The sequence below is a fragment of the Syngnathus floridae genome, chromosome 9 (assembly GCF_059516105.1).
Source record: "Syngnathus floridae isolate MCC-2025c chromosome 9, RoL_Sflo_1.0, whole genome shotgun sequence".
Taxonomy (NCBI): Eukaryota; Metazoa; Chordata; class Actinopteri; order Syngnathiformes; family Syngnathidae; genus Syngnathus; species Syngnathus floridae.
In genome coordinates, this window is record NC_142421.1 from 4,516,514 (window position 1) to 4,543,110 (window position 26,597).

General features: G+C 42.5%; 2 protein-coding genes across 4 annotated transcripts in view; one reads left to right on the forward strand and one right to left on the reverse strand.

The window, feature by feature from the left end:
- LOC148393025 (receptor-type tyrosine-protein phosphatase epsilon-like) overlaps nt 1-2,474 on the reverse strand; it is a 35,286-nt gene extending 32,812 nt beyond the window's left edge. Inside the window, exons 1-2 of the mRNA XM_088385463.1 lie at nt 2,353-2,474; nt 1,972-2,127 (exon numbers count right to left, since the gene is read on the reverse strand). The gene's annotated coding sequence lies outside the window, so the exon portion shown is untranslated. The remainder of the gene's footprint in view (nt 1-1,971; nt 2,128-2,352) is intronic.
- On the forward strand, nt 2,000-26,369 carry insyn2ab (inhibitory synaptic factor 2Ab). 3 transcript variants are annotated; one of them, XM_088385478.1, is made up of 9 exons: nt 2,000-2,071; nt 2,771-2,876; nt 8,158-8,243; nt 8,382-8,508; nt 14,343-15,438; nt 18,436-18,507; nt 24,363-24,838; nt 25,339-25,490; nt 26,144-26,369. In XM_088385478.1, exons 5-7 carry the CDS (start codon nt 14,348-14,350, stop codon nt 24,544-24,546), a joined length of 1,347 nt encoding a protein of 448 aa, XP_088241604.1. In that variant the 5' UTR covers nt 2,000-2,071; nt 2,771-2,876; nt 8,158-8,243; nt 8,382-8,508; nt 14,343-14,347; the 3' UTR covers nt 24,547-24,838; nt 25,339-25,490; nt 26,144-26,369. The 3 variants fall into 3 exon arrangements, with proteins under 3 accessions (XP_088241604.1, XP_088241603.1, XP_088241605.1); XM_088385477.1 differs by lacking the exon at nt 26,144-26,369 and having other exon boundaries at nt 25,339-26,029; XM_088385479.1 differs by lacking the exons at nt 2,000-2,071; nt 2,771-2,876; nt 8,158-8,243; nt 26,144-26,369 and having other exon boundaries at nt 8,494-8,508; nt 14,343-14,458; nt 14,532-15,438; nt 25,339-26,029.
- Nucleotides 26,370-26,597: the final 228 nt, after the last annotated feature.

Sequence of the window (26,597 nt, forward strand, 5' to 3'; positions counted from 1 at the left end):
GCTCAAAACAATTAAAAGAAGGCATGGAAATAAAGAATGACTGAACAAAACAATTGAATTTCTCACACAGCTTTATCAATGCTTAAATATATGCAAAAGCTATTTAAATCAAGACCACATGAATAGATTTTGTTATTCGTGCCGACGGGCAGGACACAACAATCTTCAAAGAGTGATTTGCTACTTGAATTGCTGGACCTTGATATCAATTAAAAGGCGAGCAATTTGGCATGTGCGCATCCATCAATGTCTAACTGCTCGGGTCATTTTTCTCGCATCCCTATTGATTCATTTTTTTCCCAGCACTTTTATTATATTAAAAAACAATACGAAAATCATCAATTCTTTTCGGGAGCATTTATCAAATTAGTGTCAAGATTTGGTGAAAGCGAAATACTTTTTCTTTTGCAGTCAGATATTCTGTCTGACGGGATGGAAGGAGATAAACTGTTTGAGTCGTGCTTACAATGAAAACAACTTTTTTTTTTTAAGCTAAAATGCCAATTTACTGCAAGCATCCTCATCAGCTAGCTTTGACTGAATTATTCTCAAACAAAATCATTTGGCTGCTTTCCTAGATACCTGTCTCCAAAGAAATGGCTCAAGGGGATTTTTAAGTCTGTCTACTGTTCTATGTTGACCATTAAAGGAAAGGCTAAACAGCCCATAAGTTAAAAAAAAATAAAAAATACAAAGGAGGAAGGGAAAGCCATTATAAGAAAGAGGGTAATCTATCCAGGTTGTCCAAAGTAAAATAAGGTTAATAGCTTAAGTGTTTGGAGTGCCAGGAGTTGGGGGAGAGGAGAAAGTGACCTGCCACCAAGTGTCAGGGGGCGGCCGACAGTCTAATGTAATTTCCGGCTTACAGATCACCATAGACTCATTTTAAAAAAGGAAAAACGCAAACATCCGGAACCAGAGTTGCGTCGGGATGCAATTAGAACTGAGCAATAGGTGTCGGTCGCCCTTTTTGTTTTTTATTGATCATATTTTGATGCAGTCATACATCTCAATGTTTGATGTTTGTCTACCTCTGTCTTATTGGGAGAAGGGAATAGCTAGCTAGCTAGCTAGGTAAATAGATGATACAAAAGAGACAAAGAAAAAATTGTGGGTTTAGTATTGCCTGCAGCTCTCGTGTCATAAATTCCTTTGACTCAATGATACATTATTGTGCTTTTGTTGTTGCTTATTCAAGGACATACAATAAAAGCACAGGAAGCCGTAACATAATCACAATGAAAAAGTTGGATTGTAAAAAATCCTGGATTTTTTTTTCCCCCTATAAATTTCAAACAAGTTAATTAGACTCGAGAGCCTGTTCCAACTCACAAATTGTTTTAACTACTAGTGAAGGGGGTTTTAACAAAGCACCACTGCTTCTACGTTGTGCCTCAGTCGTTTTACAAGATGAAGAGGGCATCTTGCATGATATACATGTCTGATAGGAACAATTAGTAGGGCGCAGACAACAGGTAATGACAAACTAAATGGAAGGCAGCTTTTCACTGATACTGCAGTAAAGAGGTGGAAAAGAAGAAACTCTTATTTCTAAGTTCAGGGACTTTTTTTTAAGCAAGTGAAGCAGCAACCGTGAAGAGCGATATCACCAAAGTGTGACCGACATAAAAGATATAAAAGAAGATGAACGGCATCAAACTGACAGGGAAACATCATTTGAAATAGTGCGGTGAGTTTATTGGGCTCCAACAACCAGCTAGATATTATTATATTTTCTCAAAAAGCCAGGCTTTAGGTGTCTCCACTTTAACAAGTAAGCGTTCTAACACACTATTTTATTCCAAATATTTATAAAATCGTGGTAAACATCATTACTACACGTTTACATTTGAAATTATTAGCATGGGTATTTTCTACAGAATTAAAATGTCAAAGTAAACACCAAAAAGGAAGGCAAGAATAGAGAACAATCATCAACTGTAAATTATGATTATGTTTTTATTTACTCACGTCTCGTGATTGAGGTGAAGTCAAAATGGCGGCGGTGAAGGCGGTAAAGCCGAAAAGGCGGCGGCTTCTGCTTCCGAGAGAAAAAGCAGGGTGAAGGCAGGTAAGATGATGTTGAGCTTCTCTTCATTTTAATCTTCCTTAAATCTACATGCCATCCTGGTTCAAAACGATACAAAGCCGCGTTAGCCAAATTGCTAAAAAAAGACAGTTCACTTAATAAGCAAACACTATTTAGCCGCAACAGGTGCGAGCCATCATGGCTGCCGATTGGTTTGCTAAAATTCATACACTGCAGTACTCACATAAATATGGAGGTAGATTGGCGTCAAATTTATAATAGTAAGAATGTTGGTAAAAACACGTTTGAAGGTTTGAACTTACCATTACTACACGCTTACAAAGATTGGAAGATACTTTTCCTCTACGTCATCACAAGTAAAGACGACACTACTAGAGACGTCATCTTTTCCTGTTTTGGGGTGGCACTTCAAAGTAAAACAGGATGTTAGCATTTTCAAAATAAAGTTAGGTTTTGTAAATGTTGTGTGTACTTATATCTCAATCGGTTTTAAACATTTTATAAAGTAGCAATGTCTGTTGGAGAGTACAATATTTTTACCTATTAGTTTTTAGCTTCATACTGTTGCCTTTTTTGGGAATTTATAAATGTATTCTAAATCTTTCATCTGCAAATTGTGCTTTGAGCTTAAATACCTTTTTTTTTGCATATGTCTAAGAAGTGCTTTTGCGATAGTGTGAGATATCTACCACTTTGCACAATCTCATCATTGTTCCTTAGCAACCACGTTCCCCTCGACCCTCGTCTTCCAAGTAAGAGTATTCCTGGTCGGCAGCAATCTATCTTCATCTGCATGCGCAATGATCACCTGCTCATCTCGAGAAAGGTATTTAACTGTCAACAACTGCGGTTGCCTCGGGGTGTGCAGCGCTTGTAAAATATCTTGGAAGGAAATCATGCCTTGTGAAATCAATGACGTCTAAAGTTTTAATAAATAACCCATCAATAGATGGCGGGAATGATACACGTGCAAAGCTTTGTTAATTGCGAATACTCGGATGTTTTGTGACGATGAGTAAACAAAGTTGTGTGCCCTTTGTGTTTGTGTGTGAGACAAACCAATAGCGAGGGCCTCCGCTGTGACAAACATACCTCAAAGAGGGAGATTCTATCAAGCAGTCAATGGGGCTTCTCTTCAGAAACAGCAGTGTGTGTGTGTGTGTGTGTCTGTCCAGTCTACGCAGAGAGCAGAATGTTTTAAGAACACATCTAGCGTGTGTGCGCTCGTTTGTGTGTGTGCGTGCGTAAAGCCCACGCATGAGTAAGCACTTCCACAATGGCCGCCGACAGATCTGGCAGCCTCCCTCAGCGATGCCAAGCTGCATCTTCATCTCAAGAGGTGCATGAATTCAGACACACCATTTGCCCGGTGCTTTTGAAGTCGTCAATACAATTCGCCGCCATTCACGGGAGACGCCAACGAATTAGTTTCCGCCGGACAAAGTTTAGGAGGCCAAGGATTTCTCGGTGGGTCTGTATATATTTTTACAAAATTCCTCCAAAAAATACTGATAAAAATTCTGAATGTCTTTTCTAAAGGTGAGGGATGGAAATTGGCAAAAAAAAAAAAGTGGAAAATATTCAAGTTATCTGACCTGGAGGAAGGAGGCAGGGTCCAAGCATATTTCAGGGGGCATTGCAGAAATATTTTGCACAGCATGTTTTTTTTTCCCCATATCTGAAATCACAGCAGACAAGATTCTCAAAACTCAGATGTCATGTCCCCCGCTGACTCTGGTTGGAGTGACACAGTCTTTCCATTCCACATTTACGTCAACTCCAACTGTAGCTGACAAGCTTGTAGACGCCGCGGCGTCTCTTTGCTTCTTCAATCCGAAAAGATGCCGCATCATGGCTTTCCCGCCTAAAATCCCAGCGAGTCATTCGTCTGCTTCACTGAAATCTGAACTCGGATGGGAAAGTGGATGAGTAACAGTGGTTTTATTCGCTTGAGCAGACACGGCAAATCCTCGCATGCACACTTGTAATGAGTCACGGGAAGAAGACTTCTCATATTAGTCAAGAAACAGACATTTCTATTATTACACCCAACTTCTCTAACTCTAAGAAATCTTGATAGATTAATGACACCGCCTGCATTCGTGGAACATCTTTGTTTTGATAAGCAAACTCAGCGGACGCCCATTACGATTCATCCCACGGGCTGAAATCCAAACAAACGCTCGGCACGATGTTGTGTTTGAAAGGAAACAAACGTATGAGGCTTAACTGGGCTCAGCGATGATCCTCTTTAGATATAAAAAAAGTTTCAACAAGTGTAGGCCGTGCTCTCGGATTGTGTTTACGCCGTAATGATTAGAAAAATTGCAATTGTTACAAAGAATCAAAGCAAGAGTCAATGTGTGAATCAAACGACTCGATTAAGTTACCGGTCTGCTTTTGCTGGTTAAATAATGATGCAATTCTACGGCTGGCTTGTTCAAACCTTATTTTTACCTTATATTTCAGAAAAAGGCCTGAAAGTGTATTAAAAAAAGTTTCGAGGTCAACTTGAGTTCACCACGTTTTGTTTTGTACCTAAAGAGCATTGTTGGAATTCATTAAAATTATTTAGGTATAGAAGTACACAATTCATCTGAGGATTCGTTCGGCAAATATAATTTTCTTTTCTTGAAGCCGTTTCAGTATTTGTACTTGTCAACAGAACACGTTTTACCCAAATGAGCTTCGTTCACCTTAATGTTTATTCTTTTACCGTTTAGTGCCCTCAAGGTAACTTTGTGTCTTTATTTTATCAACAGCCTTCCGGAGTTGATACCAGCTTTTTGTTTTCCAATTAAATACTGGGAAAAATGTGCACTTTGTCAAACTGCCCAAATTTGAATGGCTTCCTCCTTGAGTATTAAAACAAGCAGGCCTTGCCATAGCTAACGATAAAAAAATACGAGCGCCGCGGCTACTCTTTGACAGCTTGTATGCTAATAGTTCCATCATTTTTTTTTCCCTATGAGCACTCTCTGAGGCTACCGTAACCACTCGCGCTTTCCCCAAATTGAATCCAAACTGTATTAAACATGAAAGATTGTGCTTGTACATTTGCTGTCATTCACTTGTGTTGATCCAAGGAAAATCCGCCCAGCGTCAGATTAGCCGAGTTTGAACGTGGCCTCGCGAGGGACCGGCTACACGGCGCATAAATACACATGATTATCGAAATACGGTTTACACAAGAAACACGTCGTCGTTCAATTGACTGTTTCCGGTGATTTTGCCCGATTTTTGTCACCCTGAGATTACCAAGACAAATGATTTAGCATCATATCACGTGGTTAGAAAACGAAATAGCTAAAAGGGAAATGATGTAACAAGTTCTATTACTTGATTATTTGTTCTGTGTTTAATTATCAGTGCTTTATAACGTCTTGACAAATTAGCATTTGTTTTAACAGCCAATTTTCCACGGCCATTAATAGTGATGGATTACACTGATTTTAATAGTCACTGGGGTAAAACTGCCCCAAGAGTCTAATAGGGCAGATTTTATTGGATTAACACTTGATTTAACCTGTAGAAAGAGGAATTTAATTGAATATTATCTTGTGGAGGAATGATCATCTGGACACAATATTTGATAAATAAATAAATACAAAAATAATTGAAAATCAATAAATAAAATAATAAATAAATATTCAATAAATTGCAAATTTGTCTGATTGGAATTTTTCTTTTGTAAAATTGCATAAAATGCAAAAACAAATTGCGTAAAATACTTTTACAATGTGCTTTAAATTGTTGGACGGCTATTTTAAGGCTCGCACCAGAGATGGGTGATTCATTTTCAACTTTAATGAGGAAAAGCCCTCTAGAAAATGCTTGATTGACATCTCCGCAATCTAAATCTGGCGTGAATCTTTGCAACTCGTCTAAGCAGACCACAAATATAGAAACATGAGACTGTACGTCGACACCGACAAATTTAAATCTCTCTTGACTAATGACGAGGACGTCTTTTTTTGACAAGCTCGCCGTGCTGTTGATTGAGCATGGCATGTATGACGATGTCATCGAAGCGTGTTGATCATTTGTACGCCCGCCCGTCTTCATGCTATCTTTCAGCATAATCTACCGAGTCTTAAATATGTAAGGCGAGTTTGGAAAAAAAAAATCTTGTTTATGCGAGTTTGCTATTTCTAGTGATCACTCATGTCACGATCCCCCCGAGTTGGCGGTGTACAGTAGAAAAACACTGACAAACAGTTTAGATAAAAATATGTATGCACGCCTGCTTGGCTTTTTTCAAATGCTAATATAAGCATTTCTTTTCCACCTAGGGATGAGATGTGAATGTGGGAGATTTATTTGACTACACAACCAGCTCACCTTTGAGACTGAGGCGTTCCCCTGCGGGAGCTCAAGATGATCTCAGAAATAGAATAGCGCTCGTGTCGGAACTTTGGCGACTCTCCTCCGATCTTTTATGGAACATCTTCATTGAAATGCTCGAAAGTCTCCGCGTGTGCAACGGCCCCGAGGCTCCGCTGCTCCCTTCCCATAATGAACTGTTAAACTGACAGTCATCAGTGAGCACTCGGGGGGTCTTTTTTTTTTTTCTTTCCTTGCATTAATATGAGGAAGCGTTTTCATGTATTACAGCCTGTGGCAAGTCAATCAGAATAGTGGAAGAAAGGGGAATTAAGGAATCGGTGGAGGGAGGGAAGCTCTACCCGGTTGACAAGTGTGTGCTATACTACTCATTACGCACAGCCAGATTTCGAGGCAATCGCTGACACGCCTGACTTCCTTCCACCTAGTGACAGTCTGAATGGTTGTCTGTGTCAGAACCAGCAAGGCCTTCTCTGCTGACCTATATTCAGAGCCTAAATGCAAAGACTTATTTTTCTGAAGTTTTATTCTTTTATCGCAATTAACTTGGAATGATGTCATCTGCGTTCACCCCCACAACGGCGCAAACACCCTTTTCTTATTATAACAGTCACATATGTGTTATTTAAAGCAAAAATACATTTTTTTTCTAAATATGACGCTTAAGAACAAGCCACCAAATGCACGGCCCGTCACAAAAATGGATGGATTTAGAGACACGGAGAAAATAGAGGCTTGCTGCAGGGTGGCGATCAGCATGCATGCTGCGTCTTGGCCCCAGAAGCTTGTCGCTAGGTTTAAGAACATACCGGGCAGAGTGGTGGACGGACAAGTAAATCAATAAGACAACAGTCAGCAGATCACTGCAATGACCAATGCTACCACCGCCTGACCTCCAGGATGAAAACTCTTGTTGGCATTAAGGCCAGATAATAATGATGCAGCGGGTCCAAATCCATCACTTGAAAATGGCTCTGGATCATCATCCAGCCTAGCTGCTTGCATGTTACATATTTATAGTTGATGCGGACAAATACTCTAATGAGTTTATCCGTTGGCTTTATCGGCAGGCTCGTATACGTCATTAGATCACAGAAGGAGGGAATGAATTTAGAGCCCGCCTAATAAATATCAGGTGGCCGCCGAATCGATATCAGCCAGCTACCGGAGCACGAGTACATTTCTCTCTCGCCTCGACTCACTGTCTCTATTACTTTCTCACATTATTTAATTCTCCCACTCGTCTCTGAGTCTCATTAAGACTGCCACTGCGCTGGATCTCTTCCTCTTTTGTGACCCCCCCCTCCCCCCCTTTTACCACCCCCGGCTTTGCGCGGCACCCCGGCTCGATTCAGCCCCCTTCAATAGCTTTCATAAACAAAGTGTCAGACGTATGGACGGGCGGAGGTGGCGTAGAAGTGGGTGAGCGGGAGACATCCAATTAAAAGCACAATGCATTATCATTTTTCAGAACCCCACCACCACCACCTCACCCCAAACCCTCTCCCATCCCCTCCCCACCCCTCGCCGCCGCCTTCTAAAGCTCCGTTCGGATTACATAACATCTCCGTGTCAAAATATCCAGACTGTGGAGGGCAAGTTAAAGGGGGTCTTCGCCAGCGATGCGGACCGCAAACTGGACTCTCCCTGGCAGCTTTTGCGCCGTCCCCCTCCAATCCTACTCTCCCCCCACCCGCCAGCCCACCCTCTCCCTGCCTTCCTCCCTCGCACACACACACTTACACTCAATCATGAATGCACAGGGATTGCAGCAGCGGCAGCAGCAGCAGCACCAGCAGCAGCGGCGCTGCCGCGAGATGGAGATCTCCGCTGTGAGCGCCTGTACCCGGTGAGTGTCGGCGCAAGAGTGTCACTTGCAAGATATGTGACGGAGAACGTCAAAGAGATCTCCGAAATGTTATCCCTCGCCTGCTTTACGAGCTCCTGTAACTGAACATTTGTGTCGGATGTGCCACAACTATTCCAGCTGTCACTGCACCGGCTGCCTCTCAGGCTGGACACAAGCGCGGCACCCGATGAAGGCACGGATGGACACTTGGTACACGGGGGAGAGGCGCTCGCTTGTCCTTTGCACCTCTGATCTGTGTCTCAAGGTAAGAGTTGTAAATCCCCCTCTACTTGCACATATGTCCATCAGAGCGGGTGCCTCGGGAGAAGTTATGCGGTTGTCATAACTAAGCATGAATTATCTTAAAATACTGCCTCTTGAGTCTTGCATGTGGATTTTGCCTGCATGCATAAGATGCATTTCGGGGAGGGGGGGGTAGCATCCGAAATCAGTGCAAACGTCCTTTCCCTTCACACGCATGCAACATTGAATTGATGCCTGTGCGAGGGCAGAAAACATAGACGAGGGTTCATTAGCAGTGTCTAATAACTGACTATTGGAATGCCCGCCCTTCATGAGGGGGAGACATCAGCTTTTTACGAGCTTCGTGACACGTTTAAATGGAATGAGTGATGCCATCCTCAAGGCGGACATAAGCGTGCCGCTTTCAGGAATATTAGGACTGATCAGGCGTAATCCGGGAAGCTCAAGGCTACTGCAAAGCCGCACTTTTTTTTTTTTTTTACTCCTCACCCGTCTCTGCTCTCACCGCGTCATAGCTTACCTGGAATGATGGGAATCACCGAGGGCGAAGCTTCAAGGTGCCAAACGTACTTGCCGAGCTCAGCAGTTTCTTTTTCACTTGTTACATAAATCCTGATACGCATCGCACTCCATCATCAGGTTGCCCAACCCCTTCGTAGTCGACGGATTCATCAGGGTGATGCACTGTGTGGGTGTGAAAGACACTTCAAACATTAAAAGACATCCACAAAATTGGGTTTAATCCCCAAATGTTTCTCTCCAACTCACCCCGCCTGACTTTAATCTCAGAAAGGATCCTGTCTGTTCCAAAAACTAGCTGTAGCCAAAGGCTTTTGATAAATCGTCTGGAACAAACTTTTCCCATTCGAACACAATCAGTTGTGTGACGCCGTTCGACTTTTCAAAGCTACATTTCCTAATGAAATCTTATTTGGAATAATTCACGACACATGTCAACGTGATAAAATCTCAATTTACCGTCAAAGCAATGTTCGAACATTTTAACATGATTAAGTGTCATTCAAGCATAAGCATTTTAAAATGAATGCATTGGAAACAATAAAACACTCTTTAAACACGCACTTAATGTTAACGGCAAATGATGAGGTGTAATAAATCCCGATAAACATATTTTTAACTCGCAAATATAAATCAGTAACATAAAACACTCTATCTTTTGATCACAAGGCATGTGGCAGCTAGCCAGTCAACAGCTCGCGCGAGAAGCTAACGTAGGAGTCAACATCTTCACCCATTCCTTCTCCTCAAATAAATATCAAAGTCCTTTGTTCACAAAGAGCTGATCAATACCACCGATCAATAGGTGAAAGTTCTATCAAGGCCTAGCGAAATAAAAATGGTGATTATCTGTGACTGGCACTTTTTTTTGCTACCTCCAGTGCGCACAGATTTTTTTCTGAACCGATTTTTTTTAAAGTGTTGGAAATTCCACACGTGACAATTTAAAAAAAAAATTTTTTATGCTCTTACAGTACGTGACGGTTTTTGAGGCTAGCTCGATGAGCTAACTAGATTAGCACGACGCTGGTGATTCTCACCAATTTGTGATATCAATGAGATAACCATCATTATTTCATCATCCATACTTTTCTGCTCTGTTTCAGTAAAGCATTAGAAATTCTGCTCAACACATTTCCCTATAAAAAAGAATTATATAGACAATCTTATAAATTTTCCTCATGTAAGCCCAAATCTGTCTGTGTAACCACACAAGGCGTTCGCAACCTTCCGGAATGTCGGCACTTGTCCTTTACGGAGCACTTGTGAAAACGTCGTTGGTGCAATGTCACACTCTGAAATGTATGCGAGAAAAGCCTCTGCATGCACAATGACTACACTGCGTGTAGCGCACAATGCACAAGTTGACTAAATGCCGGTGGGAGGGGCGGGTTGGGGGGGGGGGGGTCATTGTTGAGCGCCACCTGCGAGATAATAAATACAGTCCAACACACCTATGACGCAGTTGCAGGTCCCCAGTCTCGGATGAGATGTTGTAATAGCATTACTTAAGCTATAATGAGATGAGGCTCGACCAAGGGGGGGGGGGTTTATCCTATGTAAATATCCATATCGGCCGACGAGAACGTAAGGTGATACGAGCTAAGCCGCCTGACTGGCTTAAATGGTGACTCAGCAAGTTTTGCAAGTCCCATTGCATAGAAAATAGGAACATACCCCATTGGCATTCCTTTTAGAGAGTTGATACAACATGGCGGTCATAATAAATCAATCACTGCACCATAGCCCAAGGTGTTTTTATTTTTAACCCCGCTACGTTTTAGCACGAAGGAGCGAGGGCCGATCGGAAGCGACAACGCTCTCTGCCAGCGCGCATAAGGAGATTTCAGAGGATTACTTTTGCAATTTTAGAGTCGATGCATTATTCATAATCCCTCGGATAGCCGAGGCCAAATCAGGGAAGGACCTCGGGTCATTAGGAGAGATAGAACTAGCCCGGGGAGAAGGAGGAGCAAGATGTGGAAGAGGAGGAGAAGGGAGATCCTCGTCCAAGCGTGCAGGATAGATCCATCACTTAAGCAATTTAGGAAGATTTTTTTTTTTTTTGGTATGATTACCACTTGGCTGCTTTACATGATTTTATGGCTACATGAGAGCATTTTCTGCGCTGGCAGCTAACATTGTGCAAACGTGATTACTTCTTAAGTAGTGTGAGATTGGCATTTTTTAATTTTTTGGTCATAAAAGAATAGAATCAAGCTCATGCAGTCAGTTGAAAAATCCAATATGTCCATAATTGCTTCTAACACACTATTGTGAAATCAAAGCGCATGACAGGAAATACTTTTGAACAAATACAAATCCAGCAGCTCCTGATCTCCAAACGACGTTGTGTAAATTGACGACACGAGCAAATTTATTGTTTGTGCATAATGAGGATGTAGAAAGTAGCGCTGCGGTATTCTCCTCATCCCGCATGGAATCCATTGCGGTAACTTGCAAGATGAAGCACGCTTGTCTCCAAATATATTCCACGTTCTCCGCCGTTTGAATTCAGGTTAGGTCGCAGCAGACGGTCCGCAAGGTGAAAGACGTGGCGCCGGTCCCGAGGACTCGCATTTAAGATGAAAATGCTCTTATTTTGACAACGGGGCACAAATACACTCCGGATAACCTCGGACAAACATCACCAGCAGAATTTTTAGCTGTTCAATCTGCATATGCACAGCAGGGACATAAATGTCTTTGTTCGACATTTTTTTCATTTGAAGCCGTTAGCCTTCTGTTAGTGTGTAAAAGATAATCGGATCTTCTTCTTTACACTGGCTGCCAGTCAGCTGTAGGATAGATTTTCAAATTCTGTTACTGGTCCATAAATCGCCTAATTGTTTTTCACACTGATTATATTAAAAAAAAAAAAATGCTCACGGATTATAAACCCAGTTGGGCTCTGAGCTCATTTTGTGGAGCTCCAAGCAAACATGGTGACGCAGCATTTAGCTGTTATGCTGCCACCTGAATGGTGAAGTCATCCCTGAATGTACATTTTGAAATCCAGGTTGTTAAGCCTGTTAGCTTGCAAGCTAGCTAACCAGTCATCCCCGAATGTACATGATGAAATCCAATTTGTTAGCTTGTTAAACCTGTTAGCTTGCAAGCTAGCTAACCAGTGCCTCCCGTCACGACATGGTTGTCAACACTCAAAAATTAAGCCAAAAACGTAAACAGCCATTTGTTGTCGCGGCAAACCAACAAAAGCCCCGTTTGTTGTCCGATAAATGTTTTAACGGTCGAGTATAAACGTCGCCATTAAACCAAACTCATTAACAAATATGCCTCGTCGGCCAATGATTCAACTTGATTATTCTCAAAGTAGCTTCTGGCAAATTACTCGGCAATAAATTCTTCCGACCACTTTGTTCAGCTCGTGGTGTCTTTTCAACGAGCTGCTTTTGACAACACCTTCATTTTATTCATCAATTCATAGTCTTAACTCGACATGCGCAACGTCCGCAAACAAACAACGCAAAGGTCAATTTGATCAAAACATTTTCAGGTTCATTACATGTAAACACCAAAACACAAGTAGATTATTTGAAAGGGGAACGACGACAAAAACTCCAAACATGTTTGTAGAACGAAAATAAATCGACATACAAACAGATTCCGATTCTATTTGCAGATAGCGCTTTCTTGTTTACTTTCGAGTCAGGCGTGAAATTATTTACTCCAACTGCATTAAAAAGGATCAGGGTGTGCTCCGTAGCCTTTTCAAGTTTAAGGTCAGACCAGACAGATTTGTGATAGTCGAGTGTGCGCTTTATATTCGCCGCAGCGGTCGATCATTTTTACTCAATACTGCTGAGACTGCATGATTGCATGATGACAGCAATGTCGCCCTGGGGAACTCCGCAACCGACAGGTGGACACTGGTGGAGGACCTGAAATGTTTGCTATAAAAATAATTTGCTAATACACACACTCCCTGTAGCTATCATCTAATCCCGAGTGCGTGCGAGTGGAAACATTGTGTGACCTGCATTAGCAAAAAATGCAGCAATGCATAACACAGATAAAAAAAAAGCGACCATAAAATGGTCGATAATACAGAGAAGGTATGGCGGGGAGCATTCGCCGATATGAAATAAATAACATTAACTCAAACTGTCACAAAAACATATTAGTCGGAGCGTTTCCCTAACACACTCGGCGCTCCGATATACTGCGTGGACAAATGTTAATGTGCGCATAAGAAGAAAAAACATCCCATGTAGGTCTTGTGGAGAGCAATAAAAGTATTTTGCAGCAAAGCACACAGGGACCATGTGAACGTTAACAATCGTCAATAACGGATTTCACGCTCACAGTTTACCGGGGGGATTCTGGTAAGAAAAAACACAGAGTCGGCACAAAACACCTATTCCATTTGTAAAATTATTCAGCGGCTGATAAAATAAATGGAATAGTCTGTGTAATATTCACTCGGCCTTGTTGATAGCGGTAATGCACCGGTGACATGCGCGGAGGTTTATGGCTGCTGAGGTAACGACAGATTTATAAATTATTTGCCATTAATTTAGCAGATTGATATTAGAAACTGGTATTTTATAACCTGATTGCTGAAGTGGATTTTGAATCTCTGGTATCAGTCTTTGTTGAGGAATTAGATCTAAAGATTGATCATGGAGTCAATGATAGATGGAGAATATTTTGATTAGCAAAACTGATACTATTTAGCTTTGCTTGGAGAGTGCAAAAAAACAGAATAGGTGAGTTTTTTTAGTGAGGAGTTGAGAAAACACGTTGAATAGCTGGCTCAAAATCTTTAGTGAACCAGAGAGCGAGGTCTCTTTATTCAAGGACACGCAACATACTTTGAACATACGAACGACCTCGGATCTCCCAAGTGACACGTTTCTTTAAGCCATCCATTACGCTAATTCACATTCAGAAAGGTTCTCTAAAAAAATGAACTCATTCACTACCATTGACAGCTATAGCTCAAACATGGCGAATAAAAAACTCTTGAATCTTGAATCTATAGGTGTCACTGATTCATTTGAATCAGCTAAGCTTTTATTGCAGCACAGCCTCCATTTTGTAAACATCTAGCTCATTTTGTTTCTTTTTGACATTTATCACTAATTACTATAAAATCCTTTTGCATGCACTTACATTCCTTGTGCTTCCACCTGTCCGAATTTCTCCCCCCCTATTATTTCTGGCTGTGTGTGTTATTGCGCCTGCCCGCTGTTATTTTCATGCCCGGCCACTGCTTCCGTGGTACCAAATCAAAATATTTTACCGCGCCATAATCCTGAAATATACTCACATTTGACGTCTTCCCGCTCGTAGGAAATATGGTGAGCAAAGAGGACAGCAAATGCATGCTTGCGTCAGACTCCGATGACTCCGATTCCGACGCGGGCCTCGACGCTCAGCAAGTGAAGAAGAAAAACAAGGCCCTGCAGGTTCGATTTAAGGATATCTGCGAAGCGCAGAATGACTTTCGTGGTAAACACACCAGATCCATTTCTTGTAAAGTGACACACCGACAATACATGACCATGCCGGCCAGACGATCCATCCCCAACGTGACCAGGAGCACCGGCGTGCAGACATCGCCGGACTTAACCAAACGCTACAAAACGTTTCCCTTCGAGAGGAAAAAGGGACATACGTTTAAACACGCCGCTTTAGTGGAAGATTACCGGGGACAAAACAACGGCTTTCTGAGCGATATAAAAGCCGTGGGAGAGGACGGGCAACCCATCGGGGTGTCTTCAAAGTGCCAGGAGAAGATCGTGGGTCAGACCAAAGCTTTGCTCCATCACACCGACGACAGCAGCGAGACGGAGGATTTGATTTGCGACGCCAACTGCGTGGACGGACCCTCGTGTACAGACTCGCATTTCTCGCAAGAGTCCCGCCTGAGCAACCCCAAAAGTGAACCGGATCATCAGGATTGCGGGGCGAGGACCAAACACAAAGGATTACCCCGAGAAGAAACTGACGCCAAGCGTCAGCTGGCTACCTCTGAATTTGTTATGGGCCGGGGCCCGGTGGCTTGGAATTCTTTGACCCAAGTGGAGTCTTTAGGAAGCCCCTCCAAGGCTTGTAAAAGAAAGAAGGGGCCGCAGTTAAGCGAGCAGCAGTCGCAGACGCTGCCTCACAGCGCCAAATGTTCGGCGCAGTCGCAAGGACCGTGTCGGGCGAGGCACGCGTCGGCGTCTTCCAAGCTGCAGCGGACGCCGGGGACGGGCGAGGGCTTCCCACCGGGGAATACCGGAACCGTGGGCGGCGGCCGGCAGATCATCCCCTTATCTGACGACAAGGATATCAAAGCACAGCTGCAGGCCATGGAGACTCTCATCAACTCCAGCCAGGAGACCATCAAGGTCCTGCTTGGCGTTATTCAAGAGTTGGAGAAAGGTGAAGCACAGCGGGAGGGGTGAGTGGCGTCACTTGGCGTATTTTTCAGACTATCGTGTCATTTTAACAAAGTTTCCCTGCTGGAAAATGGCGGCAAAGCACTACTTTTATATTCGACAGGGTTAAAACGACCTGGGGATATGTTTCGATTTCACCCCCCCTATCCAGGAATGTGGGAATTTGCCATTATCAAATGAAAATTGGTCCTGCCACAGCACGTTTACTCATCTCAGCCGTGCTCCTACTTTAACTGCCAATCCGTAGCCGTGCCGTTCATACAAAACACCAGCAAAAACAGGCAAAGAAATTGCTCGAGCAGTCGCTCCGCAAACACCTACAGTGTGTTTTGGTTATGATTATGGACCCCCGCCGAGTCCCACCCTGTTCCATTTCCTTCAGCGACAGGATTGATATTGGCAATATATGCCAGGCACTGAACAAATATCCAACTTTTAGTTTGAAAGGAGTAACAAGGATTTTTTCCAATATTGCATTAGCGAGGTGAAAAATACTGACTAAACTGACAGGCCAGATTTTTTTTTTCATGCGTAAAAACATGTTGCGAGGGAATTGGATGATGTCTCGCATCCATTAGCGGCCATTCATGTCACCAAATAAAAGCAGACTCAAGTATGTAACAAGCAGCCGGTGAGTGCAAACATCAAGAAAAACCTTCAGCGATACTTTTGAGTGCGCATCTCTGTGAGTACTTTATTATCTTTGATATAAAAAATGTACATGCGGTCTTTTTTTTTTTTGGGCAAGTGATCGACGGGTTTTATTCCTTTTTTGCATTAACGCCCTCGCGTTATCAGCCAAGGTGTTTCCGCAGGAGCGAAGTTTATAAATATTTGATCATATTTGGTGTCCAAGCAGGTCCGTGGTCTTTTGTTTTTAATGGCTCCTATTAGTGCAGCCTCGGACCACCGTGCTGGCATCTCCACACACTTGAGCTGTTCCGCTGCCGCACTCCAACTTTACCTTGGAGGAAAAAAACACACAAGATATTCTTATTCCTTCTATCCTTGAGACGTCGTAAAAGGTTAGAATCAGTCCCCGGCTAGCATGCAGGTGAAACTCCACACGTGAGAACGTAACCTTTGACCCGCCAGGGAAGCTAGACTGCGACGTCACCTAAGATCAGGGGATGTTTGAGAATATTTGTCAATTTGTTGTTAGTCACCTAAATGTTGAAAAGAAGCTGAGATGTACCGAAGTCAAATTCCTTATTTGGTACGCTCAAACATGGCCAATAAAAATTCTTGAATCTTGAATTAGAGGCAAGACTTGAAAGTGTTATCCTGCCTGAAGAGAGCAGAACTAATGATTCTCTTTTCCCCAAACGTTACATAATGAAAGCAAGTTTGATGAATCTTCAAGCGATGCAATCTTAGGAATTGTAACAAAAAGATTTGCTGCATTAATTACGGCGGCCGGGGAACTGGATATATATTTTGGCGAGACTTCAAAGCATTTATGGCAGTTGTGTTGGAGAAATGTATAAAAGGTTTATTTATTTGTTTTCAAAAAGCGCTTTTTCACAAAACGTTTTTGAAAACAAAAGCTAGATTTCCATCTTATAAGTGGAAAATCGTCCAAAAACTAGAGCATTGCAACAAGATTGCACCTAAGCACTACTTGCATCTAAATGAAGTGCCTGAACATACTTCAACATAGTTCCTCGACACCAAAATACTACAACATGACAGCAAAGCACTACTTTTGTCCAAACAAAAATGCTTAAATTTAATCAATTAGAGCCTAACCTCTGGAATTAATATCTGCATGGCAACACAATGAACCTGAAATCTGATTGGACCTTCAAAAAAAAACCACAAATGAGTGTTTGGCTTAGCAGAAAAGGCCAGGAAGGCCCTGACTGCACACCACGGCATCATCATAATCAAATCCAAAATATGCATTAGCGCTTAGCGCCATCCTTTCGGCACATTACCTCGGCAGGTTAGCCGCGCGATGCTCATTGTAGTGCGCGGCGGCGTGCGCGGACAGTGAAGCGGACGAGAGGGCAGGACATCTCCCAGGACAGCTGACGTGAGCAAACAACACAACGTTGGAAATGCGCCAGCAGTCCGTTTAGAGAATGACTTCCAGAGGAGAAGCTTCTCTTTCTCTCCCCTTTTCTCTCGCTCCGTCTCACAAGTCGGATTTAATAGCAGCCTCGCGCCACGCCGCCGTGTGTACGCTCACCCCTGCAGTCGAAATGTGATATTTGCATGCGGTAATTATAAAGTTAGGTTCACGAGCTTTGATCATCTGAGCGAATCTTCAATTACCACACAGTAGATAACGAAGCAGCTCGTGTGCGTACTTCAAGTGTTGTTCTCCCTCGGTGAGTTACCGTCACCTTTTTCGCTGAACCCCGTGACCTTGAGCGGCAGCTGCACTCACCCCCCTCCCCTTCCTCCGTCGAGGTCACCTCTCGTCGAGGTTCATCTGTCAGGGCCGAGGGACTACCGTGACAGCGGGCAATTACACGTACGCATGAGACACGACCCCCCCTTCCCCTGTGACTTTTAGGTGTGGGAGGGGGCGAGGGGACGAAACATCCCCTCATGTTCTAGGTGGCTTAATGCAGCCCAATACAACTGCCAGGAGAATTGTAACGTTGGCTGTTCTTGCGGTGCTCACACGCGAGTCTAAATGGACCCTGGGGTGATCTTGGCCTACAGAGGAGCCGGAATTTATCACGCTGATTGTCTCGCATCTGCGGCAAATTGCGTTGAATAACGGCAAACTAAAAAAAAATGGTGCATAGCAATGGGCCAAAAGGAAAAGTCTACCAGGGGGATGGAAAGGCCAAACATCATCAAACAATGGCACCGAGTACGTAATTTGATTATGTAAAATCTGCAAATTGATTAAGGAAATCTGAGCAGACTGCGGGACCCCCCCCCTCCCCTCGGGGAATAAACAACTCGGATTATGTGAACAAATTTGGCCGGCGGCCGATAGCCTTCAGCTATTAATGTTCTTTTATTTTGTTGTTTTTTTTTAGGCTCACCTACCGAACAGGACAAGACACGGCGAACTGTGACACTTGTCGAAACAGCGCATGCATCATTTACAGGTGGGTAGCGACACTGCAGATGCGCGTCATTAATTCTGCATTTCGTTTTGTTTTTGCACGCTGATGATTCCGTTCAGTATGCCAGCGTCGCTCGCAGCAAATGTTACAGCAGAGACACAAAAAGGCTTCGAGGACAATCAATATTTAACTGAAATAGGAACAAGAGACTGGGGATTGTAACGCCAATGTTCGGTTATCGACAGTAATGTCATCGTGACGTGATGTCGGAATTAGAAGGAAAATGACTTTCCATTCCAGTGTTGTACTGTGCATCGTTTCCCAACCTTTACCGAGCCTGCAAAATCTCACGCTGCGCATACAAACAAAAATATTTGCATAGCCATGATAACCGACATTTTGAAGAATCTGACCTGAGCTTAGCATTATGCAGGCTAAACAAATGAGGGCCAAGGATTGACCCTTGAGGGACCCCTCATGTCATGGTCAATCGATGGTAGATAAATAATTTTTCATTCCCAGATACTCACCAGACTTTTTTTTTTATTTACATTCTGATTAGAAAGTTATAAACTATACAAATAATGTTTTCACTGAATCTCTTGCACCTGCACACAAAATAATTACATTTCTTTTCTGTAAATATGTCATTGCCGACTGCTGCTATGTTGTGTGTGTACGTCAGAGTTTTTTTTTTTTGCAAAATGTTTTCAAGCAAAATCAGCAAAATGTGTGGGAAGGGAGGTCCCGAGTCAAGGCTTTTGATAAAAAGCTTGTTTTTGTTTGTTGTTTTCATGTCAAATGCAAACATTTCTCGCTATTTGGGCCTTGTTCTACATGAGTGGACACAAAGCGTACATTTGAAAAGATATTTTAATTGAGAACAAGGATACAGGAATTAAGAGTGATTTTTTGTTTCCTGCTTTCTCTCTCCTTGTCGAAAAATGCAGCGTTTCTCGCTGACCTAGATTGAGGTTTATTTGGAACACAAAAGAGAAAAAAAGATCACAGCTCAAATACAGAGATGAATATTTAGTATTTCACATCACATTCGAGAGGATGACAAAATCATCGGCTTCATAACGCTAGAAAGCTTCTGCCATACCGTCGACTCGTGGATTTAATTAACACGGACAGCCAGGCATGAATGCATTTATTGTTAGGGTTATACTATGACATTTTCCAAATGTAATGAGAGGTGACCTGATCATTTGCAAAGGTTATCAAAATATTCAAAACCACCGTCAGTATGAATGATTCAGATAAGCGAAGAAACGGCTCTTTTAAATGTACTGGAAAGTACCGACAATGATGAGCAAAAATAAACGAGGGCGGCGATTGTAAAAAGTGATACAGGTAATGTCATGCAGTAATTTTATGATCATTTATTATATTTATATTATAAATTAAATATTGTAAATATAATAAATATTTAATAATAACAACAAATAATAAGGAATAAAAATAGAAAAAATATTCCAATATAATAATAATCATTATTATTAATATTATATTTATATTATCTATTATGATTTCATGAGTTGTCGAATTAAATACTGTTCATGCAACTTTGTCATCTAACGTTGCATTTGTTAAGTCGCACTCATTTATATTTAACTTTTAACTGTAAGTGAGACGGTGGCTTGTGTGAATCCATTTGACTCAGCGATACTCTTCCATAAAAGTACATATGAGCCTTTTGGGTGTTGGACTGCGCCGCTGTCACATGCTTTTACTGTGAGCGCCGGGTAAGAGTTCTAATGAGGAGATTCGAAGAGTGCAAACTCCGAAGCGACTTAATTGACCAAGCGAACAAATGGCGCCGACTGCCACTAAACCGCAAGATGCCTGGCGGTGATAAAAGCACAATGAAGATGCGCTGAATTAGCCAAATGCTAATCAAGTGGAAGATCATCTTTTCATATGCGGCGTGGTGTATCATTAAAAGTTGTCTATTTCAGCTTCTCCAACCATGGTTTTTTTTTTTTTCTTTAAGACTCATTGAACAGAGCTGGCAAGTCGGGCCATCTGCCCGCCACACTCTCCATCCTTGCCAAAACATGATGAGACACTTTGCAACCTCCAAACACTTTAGCGCTCTTCAGCACAAACCTTTCAAGGCCGACTGAGCCCCGTTAGAAGCAAAGGGTCGCTCTTGATCTCTTCCTTTGATTCAACAAATATCCCGGATGCTAAAAAAGCGCAGTCCGAGTCGTTCTGACTTTGACTAGGAATGCGGTGTGAGAGCAGCTTGCACGTGAGATGTCAGAAAGGCAGAAGAGAGGTGTGAAGTTTGACAACCCCGCACTTACTTCTCCTACCTTGTTATGTTGAAAGCAAGTTGCCACGTATGAAATTGTCAGATGACAGAATGACACTGATAGTGTTGTGGTTGCTACACGGGGCCTGATCGACTCCTGTTCCTAAAACGTGAAGGTGAATTGTTGTCTCTCTATTTTCTCTGTCTGGTGCCGAAGCTCCTGTGAGAATACCTCAGACTATAAACTGAAAGTTTTAAGCAAGTTTTAAAGGTTTACAGGAGTCACGTGATAATCTCGTCTTTTTCTACTCTTAGCCCTTACGACTATATAAAATTATTTCTATTACGAGTCTTTGTGACACAAGCAACAGAGCACGAACGTGGACTGTCCAGAACGTGGAGCAAAAAGATCAGTCTGTTGGTTTTCTCCATTTTGAAGTCTTTGGAAAATGACTGGATTAGATGCTCCATTGGTTCAATTTTAAAGGCAACCTCTCATAAATAAATGTCTGTTATTGCAACCCCGATACGGTTATTACACAGGATCTCCTTGTAGAACAAACTCGTGAGTTAATCCGCTGACCGGGCGGCGGCCGGTGAAGAGAACATGGCGTGACTGACGTACATTTAAAATAGCAAACGGCGGTCAGGGAAAAAAAAAAAATCAATTATTACTCAAAGCCGGACAAGCAAGAACGACATGTTGCAGCCATAGATTGGAATCCCCTGGAGATGTATCCCTTTAATTTCAGAGCACTACAACTCCTCGAGTGTATGTCCGATAAAATCGGGAATGCGGCAGCTGCTGAGCTAAGGTGCTCAATCAGAGTCACTGGGTCTTATCCAGACCTCAGCTCTCGCCTGGCTGACAGCCGCCCCCGCGCCCCATCACCTCCACCACCCCAATGTCGCCGACGATCATAAATCACCGCAACAAATGGGGGTGCGTATTTGGAAAAACAAAACCAAGGGAGAAAGGCTCAACATGTGGATGATGAATAAGGGAAATAAGCCCGTGCTGTAATTTTGACATGGAAGCGAGAGAGAAATGAAAGAAAAGGTCATTGCGGACACATTTTTCACTTTCCTTGCCTGATATTGAGACACTTTGGTTATTTGCCCGCTGCCTCTATTAATACAACGAAGGAAAGGAGTATTGAATTTCTGCTGCTTGGCAATTTCAGTTATTGACACCCAATTTTCTTAATATTGACTTTCCTCGATGGATATTAGAACTCCGATTAACGGCTGATTCAGTTTGATTGGGCAAGAATAATTCCAGAGTACATTATTTTTCAGAACGGAAGGTGCATCGGATTTATAAGATGCCCGTCTCGATGAAACTTTAACTTGATTTGACTTATATAACCAATTTGTTGTGTGAAAGTGAAACAGTTTGGCTTTAGCTAATTAGCTTGTTGCGCTCATGGGTATAAATCAAGTGACTAAACACACACTACAGTTTTTTTTTCTTTCTGGCAGTATTTGGAATTTGGGAATTATGTTGTCTGTAGTTTATAGAGTAAAACAGAGATTTTTTTTTCCATCTTAAACTTAAACCACAGCAAATTTTACGTAACTTTTTGAGCGACCGACCACAACATGCTTGATAACATCATCACAGGCATTTTCTGCTATCGTGCTGTTAAATTGAAGCGTTTGCTAAATGTACACTGTGTCGCCTTTTCAATTGGGAACAGACAATAAGTTTGAAAAACAGTCAAATGAAATGAAATCCAGTGGCGGCGGCGTTCGTTGAGGGTGAGGCGCTCATTAGCTGCGGTGTCCCGCGCCGAGAGCTTGTTCTGGTGAACAATTGTTAAGATTTGTGCATCCTGTTTTGTCCTCATTAATGAGATTGGCTTTTTCCCGTGTGTTTGTGAAGCACAGAGCATGTAATAGACGCCGTCGGCTTGCGATTTACATGACAAAGGCAGCCTTTCTCCACAGCATTTACATAACCTGTAGGGAATTTTCCTTCTGCTTTATTTTATTTTATTTTAAATTCACTTTAAACTTCCCATAAGAGCAAATAACGTCGAGTCTGGTGATTTTATCCACTGCATCCTACGACACCAAACTGAACCACTCACGTTGTGAAGAACTTTCAAGTGACCAAAGGGGAAATCAGCGGTGGAGAGATGACTTTACGATGAATGTCACTGAAGGAGGAAAAAAGACATATTTTGATTAAAAACAAAACAGTGTTTAGCGCAATACAAACAATGCACCGCCTAGCTAAACAAATGATTAATTATCCTTTTGGAGTGTCCTAGAAAAGCTCATGTGTGTGTACGAAGTGGCTCTTACTGTACTTAACGTTGTGTTGATGTTTGCTCAACCTCCTGCGTTCCCAAACCAGCAGCAGTAAACGATGATCTCTACCCGGACATTTGTTCACGGTATCCTCTAACTGCCGTGATCAGCCAAGTAATTAATTACTTAATAATTACCGGGGCTATTTAGTGGCGCTCCATACTGATGTAGCGCCTCGTCACACTGTGATAGTTAAAGACGTTGGATATAAAGAGATTGATGCCTCAGTTGTTGTTTTGGAACCTCTGCCGTTGATTAGGGAGGAACGATATAATCAGTTGAATGGAAAAAAAAAGATCGGATTGTCCTGATCGGGGTCGCAGGCTACAACCAAAAGACTGCGTGGATCAAAGTGCTGCCTAATATCAAATTATATCTTAAAACTATGTTGATGTGAGTTGAGGTGCTTCATGTAGTGCTTTGGCGCCATATCGTGGTATCGCCAGTCATTTTTGTTGTTAACGTATTCACAACCCAGTTTTAGCGCTTGTAGCTAGCTAACACGCTAAATGGAACAACCTCCTTTGACGATCGTCGGGTTTATCGTAAACCCGAGCCGTAGGAAGTTTCAAAGTACTTCCAAGCGATCTATAATGATTCTATTAGTCTTCCGTTCTTAACTGACACTTATCTCCGAGCTGAGGACAGTCTTCGGGATTCATTTTGCCGCCGTGATTGGTGCGTATCTGTCAGCAGGCTAATTGTGCTGCCCATCAAGCCCGGGGTAAAGCCCCAGCGTGCATGTGCCTGCCAACAAGGTCGACCTTGACGCATCAGATGTCGTCTCTTTTGGCCGCGTCTACTTTAATCCAGTTAGCCTTTTTAATATCGTGCTAAGCATTGTAAACAAATAGCCGCTAAAACCCCGAAAACAGCTTCGTCTTCTTTTTCTTTCTTGCCAGGTAAGGCTGTCATGTTAGCGGGCAAATTGCCCGGGATTCATATTTATTTATTTCCCATTCCTGGGAATATCGTGCAAAGCCCTGGAATGAATACATTAACACACCCCAGCAAATCAATAGCAATACGGAAAACGTGGGCTAATGATGGATTTATTCCGCGCTGGAAACGGGGTAGTTAATCACGGCCTGCTTGGCCTCCGCCTGCTTGCCTTTGCTTGAAATTAAGATGCACACTTCTTTCAGGCCAAGCACATTTAATTGCCCAGAGAGTTCACAAAAGGACACTCAATGACCAGACAGGATCAGGAGGAAAGCCAACATAGCTGACCCATACTGACTTTTGAATTCTGCCTAGCAACAACTGAGTCGCTTCAAGTTAAAATGTTCGTCTTGTCATTTGTTCCTCGATTTTGTTGCAGTGTGGAATTGGACTTCAAGCTGCAGGAGGACAAGCTGCAGCCGCTGATGAAGAGACTTTGCCCCCAGGGCAGCCAACAATGTCCCGCCCTGCCTTACTCCAACGAAGTCTTCACATCCACTCCCAAACGCAAATCCAAGTCGGACTCTAAGAAGCACGCCCGCTGGAAACTGTGGTTCCTTTGAGTGGAACATGAATGCTTTGGGAAGAGCCTTTTATTGGGCGCACTAATACCCCATGCTCGGCTCAAAATGGATGAAAGAATATTCCGTGGGAGGAATCAAGCCAAGAGGATGGATAACAGGACGTTCGAGAGCCGTTGGTTTTTTTGGGGGGGTTCTGAGCTGAGACTGCACGTCAAGTCAGCGGGGAGAAAACAAAACAAACAACAAAACAAATAAATATATATTTCAAACTCTGCCAAACCTTTTTCTGGCATGTTAGCTGGAGAGGACGGATGAACACCTGCAAATCTAGGTGAGCCTTGGAAGACATATTTTGCACAAAAGTACAGCTAGAAATTTGTTTCAATTGGCCTTTATGAGTTTGTATCAATAGTTTTTTTTATATTACGTTTTGGGGAATATGGATTACGCAGTGATATCCAACCATTTTTGTCCATCTCAGAGGGCGGCCATTTTGTTACTTGCTGTCGACTGAAAATGACGTCATAGATGCTCAGGTTCGAATCAAGATCTTTAAAAAATGTAGACAACACGAATGAATTAAGGGATCTGTGGTTCTGCATCCTCGGACAGGGTTCCAGATGGGCCATTCCAGGTCTGGTCATGCCACAAAAAAAGAAAATTGCGATCAAATTCATCAACTAGCATGTTCACATGTACGACAGAAAGATTCATTTCTTTCAGATGTTCAATTCAAAAACCCCAAAACAGTTTTACAGATAGATAAAAACAAACAGGGTGACTCATTTCTATTTTGAAAATCATTTCTATTTCTCATGTACTCTTTTTCAGCATACTGCTTGGCCACAAGAGGCGCCGCCACGTGAAGGGCCTTTTATTGGTGAAGGTGTCAAATGGACAAAGCACAACAATTTACGCAAAACACGTGACAAAGACTTGAAGTCCGGCGCTGTACTTCCCGCCCGCCTCTTTTTCCATCCTCTGTAATTTGTTTTAATTCAGCGCTGTGTGCAAACAAACAACAGAGCGGCGTCGCCTTAGCCATCATGTTTATTTGTCCTCCCTTAATGGATGTTAGGCAGAGTTCAGAATGTATGAATATTTTGCCCACTGGCTATGTTTACTGCGCCGTAAAGTATCTTCTGCGGGCTAGACTGTGCGGCGACATGATGCAGAAAGGTGCTTGAATTTTGTTCGTTTTATGGCTCAGATGAAGTCAGGTAGACTTGAGGTTATTAAGTTATAAAAAAAAAGAGTCGTACACGTACGACTGAATCGGCCGTAAAAAAAAATGCAGAAAATACAGCCGCAGCCTATACTTTGGATTATAATCTACATATTTATAGCAAAATTAATGACATTTTGGCAGAAAAAAAAAGGCAAGTCTCTCCTAATTTGTTTTTAAATGCTATTTTCTGGATGAGCTCACATTTTTAGCAACATATATACATATTTGTATTTTTTGGATGATGTGATGCTTCGGAAGTCCTACTGGAAAGTAAAGGCTTCTTTTTGAAAGGTCTTCTTGTTGTGAAGATTGTCTCTTGTTATCACGCAGCTGCACTTTTCTGATCGGATGGCTTGAAGATGTCAGTGTCGGGTTGGATTGGATTTTAATGCCACTTTTCTCCTCCAGGGGCAGCAGTGAGAAAAGCTTGTCTAAATGAAGCTCCTCAACTCACGTCAACAAATACTGCAAGTTGGTGGCAAAGCTCTACTTTTGTCTGAATGAAGCTGAATGAAGTCACTTCAATATGCTAAAAGATGGCGTCAATTTTCTACTTTTGTCTAAATGAAGCACCAAAGAAAGAAGCCCCGCCTTGAAAAAATCTGTTCACCGTATTTGCTTTGAATTAAGTCATGTCATTTTTCTTTTTTTTCCAACTTGATGTAATTCGTCAACTTGCAGTCGGAGTAGCAATCTATATTTCTGCTGAATGAAATCTCTTTCAACGGTATTACCTCAGCTGTCAACCTTTCTCGTGGCTTTTTTAGTGCTGCAGAACTGCAGAGCATGACCGGGGCTTGGAAGCACCACTCTCAAGTCCTCTTCTATCCGTCTTTTCATGTGATTATCAGTCACCGAAAAA